General features: G+C 47.4%; 1 protein-coding gene across 1 annotated transcript in view; it reads left to right on the top strand.

The window, feature by feature from the left end:
• Positions 1 to 11406, top strand: part of acvr2ba (activin A receptor type 2Ba) — a 193506-nt gene extending 182100 nt beyond the window's left edge. Inside the window, exons 9-11 of the mRNA XM_078229660.1 lie at positions 7074 to 7212; positions 8752 to 8882; positions 10741 to 11406. Of these exons, the coding sequence (XP_078085786.1) occupies positions 7074 to 7212; positions 8752 to 8882; positions 10741 to 10935 (465 nt within the window). The 3' untranslated portion in view covers positions 10936 to 11406. The remainder of the gene's footprint in view (positions 1 to 7073; positions 7213 to 8751; positions 8883 to 10740) is intronic.
• The last annotated feature ends 444 nt before the right edge of the window (positions 11407 to 11850 follow it).

An 11850-nucleotide genomic window follows, 5' to 3' on the forward strand; every position in this document is an offset into this window, starting at 1 on the left:
CACTACAGCATGGAAACAGGCCCTTCGGCCCAACCAGCCCATGCTGACCATGGTGCCCTCCCAGAGATTTACAAGGATGTTGCCAGTCAAGAAAGATTGGGTGGGTTGGAGAAGTTTGCTTTGGAACAGAGGAGGCTGAGGGAAGAGGTCCAAAGATGTGCGGATTAGGTTGATTGGCCAAGCAAAATTGTGGGGACTATAATAGCACAACTGTAGCCTTGATTGCTTCATTTACCCTGTCTGGCACAATTCTAACTCACTAAATCTGTTCACTGTGGAATTAATCTGCATATGAGCTAAGTCCTCCAGTGATGTTGCAACAGGGGTTGTTGAAGGAACAAGAAGAAGATGATTATTTTTCAAATGCAGTAGTGTCAACTTGGTCTAAGAAGCTCAGTGGGATTGGCAGGGTAAATATGTAGGGTTATGGGAATAGGTGGGTGGGATTATGGTTGGTGCAGACTTGATGGGCCGAATGGCCTCCTTCTGCATTATAGGGATCCAAGATTCAATTGAGGTGTATAAAACGATGAAGGGCCCGGGTAGAGTGGATAAGAAAGACTTATTTCCCTTAGTGGAGAGTTCAGTGAGCAGAGAGTTCAGTGAGCAGAGAGCGCAGATAGAAAGAAATTGGTGGACAGGATTAAAGGGAACCAAAAGAGAAAACGCTGGAAAGTCTCAGCAGGTCTGGCAGCATCTGTAAGGAGAGAAAAGAGCTGATATGTCGAGTCCAGACTCGAGTCTTGGACTTAAACGTCAGCTCTTTTCTCTCCTTACAGATGCTGCCAGACCTGCTGAGATTTTCCAGCAATTTATCTTTTGGTTTCAGATTCCAGCATCTCCAGTAATTTGCTTTTATCCAGGGATTAAAGGGAAGTTGGGTAAGCATTTTCACCCAGAGAGTGATGGGAGTCTGGAACTCACTGCCTGTAAGAGTGATAGAGGCAGAGAACTCTTCTCACCCGAGCGATGCACTAGTGATGCTGTAAGAACTGGACGGTGGGATTCAACTGATTCATTCTTTTTCAACTACCTCAGGCTTGACGGGTAGAATGGCCTCCATCTGTACCATAAAATGTCTGTGTTTCCACGATTGTCTAGCTAACGAATGTTTAAAGTTTATTAGTGTCACAAGTAGGCTGACATTAACACTGCAATGAAGTTACTATGAAAATCCCCTAGTCGCCACACTCCGGCGCCTGTTCGGGTACACTGAGGGAGAATTTAGCACGGCCAGTGCACCTAACCAGCACGTCTTTCAGACTGTGGGAGGAAACCGGAGCACCCAGAGGAAACCCACGCAGACACGGGGAGAACGTGCAGACTACACACAGACAGTGACCCAAGCCGGGAATCGAATCCGGGTCCCCGGCGCTGTGAGGCAGCAGCGCTAATCACTGTGTCACCATGTAGGGAACTGGAAAAAGGAGCTTGATGACCTCCATCTAATTCGGGAGAATGAGAAGTATATAGACAGTAGCTTTAGGGAGATAGTTACACCTAAGCAGCAGAGCACAGGAAATTGGGTTACTGTAAGGAGAGGAAATGGCAGTGTGAAAGGACAGGCAGAGCAGGGTTCCCCTGTGGCCATACCCCTCCACAACAGGTATACTGAATTGGATACTGTTGTGGGAGATGCTTTACCTGGAACAAGCTGCGACAGCCGGAACTCTGATACTGAGTCTGGTTCTACAGCGCAAAAGGGTGGGATGAAGAAGTGGAGAGCAGTAGTGATAGGGGACTCGATGGTCAGAGGTACAGACCGGAGGTTCTGTGGTCGGGACAGAGACTCCCGCATGGTTTGTTGCCTCCCGGGTGCCAAGGTCAGCGATGTCTCCGATCGCATGCACAGCGTTCTAAAGTGGGAAGGTGATCAGCCAGATGTCATGGTACACATCGGTACAAATGACGTAGGTAGGAAGAGTGAGGAGGTCCGAAAGAGTGAGTGCAAAGAGCTTGGAAGGAAGTTAAGAAGCAGGACCCCGAGGGTAGTAATCTCAGGATTGCTACCTGTACCACGTGCCAGTGAGGTAGGAGTAGGATGCTTAGGCGGATAAACACGTGGCTGAGGAACTGGTGTAGGGGGCAGGGTTTCTGATTCTTGGATCATTGGGACCTCTTTTGGGGCAGGTGGGACCTGTACAAGAGAGACGGGTTACACCTAAACTACAAGGGGACCAATATACTTGCAGGGAGATTTGTTAGTGTTATTGGGGAGCATTTAAACTAGATTTGCAGGGGGATGGGAACCAGAGTGCCAGAGCAGGTAGTGGAGCAGGGGTAAAAAGACAGGTTAGTTCAAGCAAAATCACAAATGGAAGGGTAGAGTGTGGTGGAAATTTTTTTTTGAGGTGTGTCTATTTCAATGCCAGGAGTATTGTGGGGAAGGCAGATGAGCTGAAGGCGTGGATAGACACATGGAAATATGTGCTGTGCTGGGTAGACTAATGGGACTGAAGGTGGACAAGTCCCCGGGTCCGGATGGAATGCATCCCAGGGTATTGAAAGAAATGTCAGAGGTAATAGTGGATGCATTAGTGATTATTTATCAAAACTCGTTGCATTCTGGGGTAGTGCCGGTTGATTGGAAAACGGCTAATGTTACGCCGCTGTTTAAAAAAGGAAGGAGACAAAAGGCGGGTAACTATAGGCCGGTCAGCTTAACGTCTGTAGTAGGGAAAATGCTGGAATCCATTATTAAAGAGGAGATAGCAGGGCATCTGGATAGAAATAGTTCGATCAATCAGACGCAGCATGGATTCATGAGGGGAAAGTCGTGCTTGACGAACATGTTGGATTTTTATGAAGATGTGACTAGGGCGGCTGATGGAGGAGAACCGGTGGATGCGGTGTTTTTGGATTTCCAAAAGGCGTTTGATAAGGTGCCCCATAAAAGGCTGCTGAAGAAGATTAGGGCACACGGAGTTGGGGGTAGTGTGTTAAAGTGGATTGGGGACTGGCTATCCGACAGGAAGCAAAGAGTCGGAATAAATGGGTGTTTTTCCGGTTGGAGGAAGGTAACTAGTGGCGTGCCGCAGGGATCGGTACTCGGGCCGCAACTGTTTACCATTTATATAGATGATCTGGAGGAGGGGACGGAGTGTAGGGTAACGAAGTTTGCAGACGACACAAAGATAAGTGGAAAAGTGAATCGTGTGGAGGATGGAGAAGATCTGCAGAGAGATTTAGACAGGCTGAGTGAGTGGGCGAGGATATGGCAAATGGAGTATAACGTTGAGAAATGCGAGGTTATACACTTTGGAGGAAATAATAACAAATGGGATTACTATCTCAATGGAAACAAATTAAAACATGCTACCGTGCAAAGGGACCTGGGGGTCCTTGTGCATGAGACGCAAAAGCCCAGTCTGCAGGTACAACAGGTGATCAAGAAGGCAAATGGGATGTTGGCCTATATCGCGAGGGGGATAGAATATAAAAGCAGGGATGTCTTGATGCACCTGTACAGGGCATTGGTGAGGCCGCAGCTGGAATACTGTGTGCAGTATTGGTCCCCTTATATGAGGAGGGATATATTGGCATTGGAGGGAGTGCAGAGAAGGTTCACCAGGTTGATACCGGAGATGAGGGGTTTGGATTATGAGGAGAGGCTGAGGAGATTGGGTTTGTACTCGTTGGAGTTTAGAAGGATGAGGGGGGATCTTATGGAGACTTATAAGATAATGCGGGGGCTGGATAGGGTGGAGGCGGAGAGATTCTTTCCACTTAGTAAGGAAGTTAAAACTAGAGGACACAGCCTCAAAATAAAGGGGGGTCGGTTTAAGACAGAGTTGAGGAGGAACTTCTTCTCCCAGAGGGTGGTGAATCTCTGGAATTCTCTGCCCACTGAGGTGGTGGAGGCTACCTCGCTGAATATGTTTAAAGCGCGGATGGATGGATTCCTGATCGGTAAGGGAATTAAGGGTTATGGGGATCAGGCGGGTAAGTGGTACTGATCCATGTCAGATCAGCCATGATCTTATTGAATGGCGGGGCAGGCTCGAGGGGCTAGATGGCCTACTCCTGTTCCTATTTCTTATGTTCTTATGTTCTTATGACATTATAGCCATTAGTGAAACTTGGCTACAGGAGGGGCAGGACTGGCAGCTCAATGTTCCAGGGTTCCAATGTTTCAGGTGGGATAGAGGCAGAGGGATGAAAGGTGGGGGGGTAGCATTGTTGGTCAGGGAAAATGTTACAGCGGTACTCAGGCAGGATAGATGAGGGAGCTTGTCTACAGAGGCCCTATGGGTGGAGCTGAGAAACAGGAAAGGTATGACCACATTAATGGGCTTGTATTATAGACCACCCAATAGTCAGCGAGAATTGGAGGAGCAAATCAGCGGAGAGATAGCTGACAACTGCAAGAAACACAAAGTTGTGATAGTAGGGGATTTTAATTTTCCACATATAGATTGGGACTCGCATACTGTTAAAGGTTTAGACGGGGTAGAGTTTGTAAAATGTGTTCAGGAGAATTTTCTACATCAGTATATAGAGGTGCCAACTAGAGAGGATGCGATATTGGATCTCCTATTGGGAAATGAGTTAGGGCAGGTGATGGATGCGAGTGTGAGGGAACACTTTGGATCCAGTGATCATAATGCCATTAGTTTCAACCTGATCGTGGATAAGGATAGATCTGGTCCTCGGGTTGAAGTTCTGAACTGGAAAAAGGCCAAATTTGATGAAATGAGAAGGGATCTGGGAAGTGTGGATTGGCACAGGCTGTTCTCTAGTAAGGATGTAAATGGAAAGTGGGAGGCCTTCAAAGGAGAAATTTTGAGAGTGCAGAGTTTGTATGTTCCTGTCAGGATTAAAGGCAAAGTAAATAGGAATAAGGAACCTTGGTTCTCGAGGGAGATTGTAACACTGATTAAGAGGAAGAGAGAGTTGTATGAAATGTACAGGCAGCAAGGAACAGATCAGATGCTCGAGGAGTATAAAAAGTGCAAGAAGCTTCTTAAGAGGGAAATCAGGAGGGCTAAAAGAAGACATGAGGTTGCTTTGGCAGACAGAGTGAAGGAAAATCCAAAGAGCTTCTATAGGTATGTTAGGAGCAAAAGGATAGTGAGGGATAAAATTGGTCCTCTCGAAGACCAGAGTGGTAGACTGTGTATGGAACCAAAAGAGATGGGGGAGATACTAAATGTTTTTTTTGCATCCGTATTTACTGAGGAAACGGGCATGGAGTCTACGGAAATAGGGCAAACTGGTAGGGAGGCCATGGAACCTTTACAGATTAAAGGGGAGGAGGTGCTCACTGTCTTGAGGCAAATCAGAGTGGATAAATCCCCAGGACCGGGCAGGGTATTCCCACGGACCTTGAGGGAAGCTAGTGTTGAACTTGCAGGGGCCCTGGCAGACATATTTAAAATGTCAGTATTCACGGGGGAGGTGCCGGATGATTGGAGGGTGGCTCATGTTGTTCCGTTGTTTAAAAAAGGTTCCAAAAGAAATCCGGGAAATTATCGGCCAGTAAGTTTGACGTTGGTGGTGGGCAAGTTATTGGAAGGTGTGATAAGGGATAGGATCTACAAATATTTGGATAGACAGGGACTTATTAGGGAGAGTCAACATGGCTTTGTGCGTGGTAGGTCATGTTTGACCAATCTATTAGAGTTTTTTGAGGAGGTTACCAGGAAAGTGGATGAAGGGAAGGCGGTGGATGTTGTCTACCTGGATTTCAGCAAGGCCTTTGACAAGGTCCCTCATGGGAGGCTAGTTAGGAAGGTTCAGTCGCTAGGTATACATGGGGAGGTAGTAAATTGGATAAGACACTGGCTCAATGGAAGAAGCCAGAGAGTGGTTGTGGAGGATTGCTTCTCTGAGTGGAGGCCTGTGACTAGTGGTGTGCCGCAGGGATCGATGTTGGGTCCATTGTTGTTTGTCATCTATATCAATGATCAGGATGATAATGTGGTAAATTGGATCAGCAAGTTTGCTGATGATACAAAGATTGGAGGTGTAGTGGACAGTGAGGAAGGTTTTCAAAGCTTGCAGAGGGATTTGGACCAACTAGAAAAATGGGCTGAAAAATGGCAAATGGAATTTAACGCAGACAAGTGTGAGATATTGCACTTTGGAAGAACAAACCAAAGAAGAACGTACAGGGTAAATGGTAGGACTCTGAAGAGTGCAGTTGAACAGAGGGATCTGGGAATACAGGTACAGAATTCCCTAAAAGTGACGTCACAGGTGGATAGGGTCGTAAAGAGTGCCTTTGGTACATTGGCCTTTATAAATCGGAGTATCGAGTATAAAAGTTGGAGTGTTATGGTAAGGTTATATAAGGCATTGGTGAGGCCGAGTTTGGAGTATTGTGTACAGTTTTGGTCACCTAGTTACAGGAAGGATGTAAGTAAGATTGAAAGAGTGCAGAGAAGGTTCACAAGGATGTTGCCGGGACTTGAGAAGCTGAGTTACAGAGAGAGATTGAATAGGTTGGGACTTTATTCCCTGGAGCGTAGAAGATTGAGGGGAGATTTGATAGAGGTGTATAAGATTTTGATGGGTATAGATAGAGTGAATGCAAGCAGGCTTTTTCCGCTGAGGCTAGGGGAGAAAAAAACCAGAGGGCATGGGTTAAGGGTGAAAGGAGAAAAGTTTAAAGGGAATATTAGCGGGGGCTTCTTCACGCAGAGAGTGGTGGGAGTGTGGAATGAGCTGCCGGATAAAGTGGTAAATGCGGGGTCACTTTTAACATTTAAGAAAAACTTGGACGGGTTCATGGATGAGAGGGGTGTGGAGGGATATGGTCCAAGTGCAGGTCAGTGGGACTAGGCATAAAATGGTTCGGCACAGACAAGAAGGGCCAAAAGGCCTGTTTCTGAGCTGTAATTTTCTATGGTTCTATGTATTCAATGGTAGTTTGGACAAGAAACTCGAGGAGTTTTGGGAATGGTGGAGCTGCCCCAGCCACTGGCCATGCCATCAGCTTTGGCACTGTCGTAGTGGCACTGGGTGATACACTGGCACAAGGCGATCCGCCAGCCACTTTGTAGAAAGGGAGTTTTGTGGCACCTTCACAAAGAGCGCACCTTGTTCAAGGGGGAAATGTTCTTTCTTCGCAGGTGGGGACGCGACGATACATGGCCCCCGAAGTCCTGGAGGGGGCGATTAACTTCCAGCGCGATGCCTTCCTCAGGATAGACATGTACGCCATGGGGCTGGTGCTGTGGGAGTTGATAATGAGGTGTACTGCAGCTGACGGCAAGTGTTCACTCCGTTATTTCATTAAAATTACGTCCAGCCTTCAACTCTTATTGCTCATTTGACGCACCCAGGTTGGTAGCGCTCTCCCTTCTGAGTTGCAGAGGTCGATGGTTCAAGGCTCCCTCCAGAGACTTGAGCACGTGGACACTCCCAGTGCAGTACAGAGGGAGTGCTGCCCTGTCAGCGATTCCATCTTACTGAGGAGGTGTTAAAACCAGGTCCCGCCGGCCCTCTCAGGTTGACAGTTACGATTCTACAGCTCTGCTTTGAGAATGAGGGTGCCGACCAACCTTTATCCTTTCACCACGGTCATTATCTGGCCATTATTACATTGCTGTTTGCGGGAGCTTGCTTTGCATAAATTGCCTGCATTCCAACATGTTTCCAATTAACTGTGCAGCTCTCTGGAATCTCCTGGGTTAGTGCTATACAAATGCAGTTCTGAATTCCAAAGAGCACGCCTCATTTACTCAAACTCTCATCAAACAACCCCGGGATTGTACGGGAGGGTTTTAGTGAAACTTCACTGCACAGACTCCAATGCAAATCTACCCTGCCTTAAACAAAGCTGCATCCAGTAATCCAGGTGCGATCCCTTCAAATCCCTCGACAATGGGAGTAAAGTCTCTTTATTCTTGCACTTCTATCCACTTACATAAAGACCAAGGTGCCGTTTGCCCTCCTATGTAACCTGTGCGCTAACTTTCCCCCACCTCTTGTACGAGTACGCTCAAGTCTCTTCAAATATGAGTGTTTACAAGTTTCACACTTTTTAAAGAAAGGACTCTGCTTTTAAAGCCATAGAGGTTTCCAGCATGGAAACAGGCCCTTCGGCCCAACTTGTCCATGCCGCCCTTTTATTGTTCACCACTAAGCTAGTCCCAATTGCCCGCGTTTGGCCCATATCCCTCTATACCCATCTTACCCATGTAACTGTCTAAATGCTTTTAAAAGACAAAATTGTACCCGCCTCTACCACTACCTCTGGCAGCTCGTTCCAGACACTCACCACCCTCTGTGGAAAAAAATGCCCCTCTGGACCCTTTTGAATCACTCCCCTCTCACCTTAAACCTATGTCCTCTAATTTTAGACCTTTGGGAAAAGATGTTGACTATCTAGCTGATCTGTGCCCCTCATTATTTTATAGACCTCTATGAGATCACCCCTCAGCCTTCTACGCTCCAGAGAAAAAAGTCCCAGTCTATCCAGCCTCTCCTTACAACACAAACCATCAAGTCCTGGTAGCATCCTAGTAAATCTTTTTTGCACTCTTTCTAGTTTAATAATATCTTTTCTATAATAGGGTGACCAGAACTGTACACAGTATTCCAAGTGTGGCCTTACCAATGTCTTGTACAACTTCAACAAGACATCCCAACTCCTGTATTCAATGTTCTGACCATTGAAACTAAGCATGCCCAATGCCGCCTTCACAACTCTTATGAGAGGCAAAGTGAATATTGCAGCCATGTAACTGAGAAGATCACTGTACTACTCAAGGCGAAGTCATGTTTCTTGCCTCTCTCTCTGTCCAGGGCCTGTTGACGAGTACATTTTGCCATTTGAGGAGGAGATTGGCCAACACCCGACACTGGAGGATCTGCAAGATGTGGTCGTCCACAAAAAATTGAGGCCTGTCCTGAAAGAATGCTGGTATAAGCATCCGGTACGTATCGACAGCCCTTTACTGCTTGATTGAATAGGATAATGGGGACAAGTGACCAAAAATGGGCCTGAAGTGCAAGGTGTTGAGGACGATCCCTAGAGAGGAGAGGTTGATGGGGGAGGAAAGCTTGAGGCCTAAGCAGCCCTGAGCTGGGAAGCGAAGGAAATCGGGGCGGCACAGAGTGCAGAATGTTTGGATAACAGCCAATAAACAACAAGGGGAGTCTAAATGTACATCTTTAGAGGTACGAGGCAGATTTTTTACACAGTGGGTGGTGGGTGCCTGGAACTCGTTGCCGGGGGAGGTAGTGGAAGCGGATACGGTAGTGACTTTTAAAGGGCGTCTTGACAAATACATGAATAGGATAGGAATAGAGGGATATGGCCCCGGGAAGGGTAAGGGGTTTTAGTTCAGTCGGGCAGCATGGTCGGTGCAGGCTTGGAGGGCCAAAGGGCCTGTTCCTGTGCTGTAATTTTCTTTGTTCTTTAAAACTAGAGGGCGTAGGTGAGAGGGGAGAGATACCAAAGGGTCCAGAGGGGCATTTATTTCACACACAGGGCGGTGAGTGTCTGGAACAAGCTTCCTTGAGGCAGTAGTGGAGACGAGTACAATTTTGGTCTTTTAAAAAGCATTTAGACAGTTAGATGGGTAGGTGGCTGTAGAGGGATATGGGCCAAACACAGGCAATGGAGACTAGCTTAGTGGTTAAAAACTGGGCGGCATGGACAAGTTAGGTTGAGGGGCCTGTTTCTATGCTGGAAACCTCTACGACTATGACTCTAACTGGTCAGAATTTGGAAAATGCTGGAGCAGAATTTAGGATGCAGGTGTATGCTTGTAGCGGTTACATTGTTGGATTATTATTAGAGAGGCTTCGAGAGAGAACAGGAGTTCAGATTCCACCATGGCAGTTTCAGAATTTTGACTTGGATCTTAAGATAATTGGCGAACGAGTCGGGTGAAATGAGGAGAATATTTTATTTCCAGGTGGCACAGTGGTTAGCACCCACCCGGGACCCGGGTTCGATTCTGCGTGGGTTTCCTCCGGGTGCTCCGGCTTCCTCCCACAGTCCAAAGACATGCGGGTCAGGTTGATTGGCCGTGCTAAATTGCCCCTTAGTGTCAGGGGGCTTAGCAGGCTAAATACGTGGGGTTACGGGGGTAGGGCCTGGGTGACATTGTTGTCGGTGCAGACTCGATGGGCCGAATGGCCTCCTTCTGCACTGCAGGAATTGTAGGTGCATTGGCCATGCTAAATTCTCCCTCAGTGTACCCGAACAGGCGCCGGAGTGTGGCGACCAGGGGATTTCCACAGTAACTTCATTGCAGTGTTAATGTAAGCCTACTTGTGACACGAGTAAATAAACTTAAAAACATTAAATGAACGTTAAAGAATTGTGTCTTTCACACAGCCAGTGAAGATTGGGAACGCTGGGTGGAATTTCCCTGTCCCGCTCACTGCGGGATTTGTGGTGGGCGGGACACGGACCATGCAAAGGTCCGTTGACCTTGGGTGGGATTAGTATTAAAAACTGGGCGGCGTGGACAAGTTGGGCCGAAGGGCCTGTTTCCATGCTGGACACCTCTATGACTCTGACTGTAATTGGGCAGAATTTGGAGAATCCGAGGGCAGAATTTGGGATGCAGGTGTATGCTTGTAGCGGTTACATTATTGACGGGAAAATCCCACCCGCGGCGTCTGAGCGGGTGTAGAAGTGGGTTGAATAGTGATTTGAAAAGGGGAATTGGATCGATACTTCAAGGGGGGGTGAAGGAGGATTGGGACTGATTGACCTTTCAAAAGAGCTGGCACTGACAGGCTGGGCCTCTAAACCCTGACTTTTTACTTTCCCCGCAGGGTTTGGCGCTGTTTTGCGAGACGATCGAGGAATGCTGGGACCACGACGCCGAGGCCCGTCTCTCGGCGGGCTGCGTGGTCGAGCGCATCTCCCAGATCCGCAGACTTATCAATGGCACTACCTCTGACTGCCTGGTAACCATGGTCACTGCTGTCACAAACGTGGACCTGCCAGCCAAAGAGTCCAGCATCTGAGTGTCATTTTTTTTTTCCCGGAGAGAGAGAGAAAAAAAAAACAATATATTGAGAAAACAAATCTGTGTCTTTACCCAGACTCGGTGGAAATCGAACCCACCAAAGCAACACAGCTGCTATTTTAACCTGACGTTTTTTTTTGTTGTTGTTCTTACGGATTCGGAACAATTTACCAGCACATTTACTCTACTGTAATCAATGAACATCTCAGCATTGAAGCATTCAGGTGCCGACCAGTGAATGCAGCAAAAAAACCACCCACAAAACAGGTGCAGGTACCTCAGACTCGAGCCCGTTATAACCGTGTGTGAGTTCCCTCTTCTCCACTCATTTTTGTGTAGCTGTCCTGTCTTTCTCGGCAGCGCTGTCCGTGACGGGTTTTCTTTTCGGAAACAGCAGAAAACGCAGACACGAAACCTGTCATCACCCTGCAAAAACTTTTCAAAACAAAAAAAAGACCACAAAAAGCGGGGAGGGAGGGGAATTTAACAAAAAAAATAAGATGCTGCAATTATAGGAGGAAACTTTTTAGACTGTTACACGCGATTTAACTTCCTCAAGGGATCTACATTTTGACAGTGAGTGCTTAATGGTAAACATGTCTTTCACGGATTGAACGGGTGTCACAGAACATGCGCACGCACACGCACACACATACACACACACACACACGCGGAGGGAGGGAGAAGTTGGCGCGATCTCTTCAAGGGTTGGTTTTTTTCGATGGGAAGAGAACAATGGAGGGAAGAGTTAACAAACTTTTAGCAGCATTTGGACAAAAACAAAAAAAAAAATAACGTAGCTACGAAAGTATTTCTCAGGTAAATTGTGGGGGAGGGGGGTGGTGCGGGGAGGGCTGTTTATTTGAGGCGGGGTTCGTCGGGGGGGCGGGGTGGGGGGGAGGTGGTGGGTGGG

Source organism: Mustelus asterias, chromosome 2 (assembly GCF_964213995.1).
Source record: "Mustelus asterias chromosome 2, sMusAst1.hap1.1, whole genome shotgun sequence".
Lineage (NCBI taxonomy): Eukaryota > Metazoa > Chordata > Chondrichthyes > Carcharhiniformes > Triakidae > Mustelus > Mustelus asterias.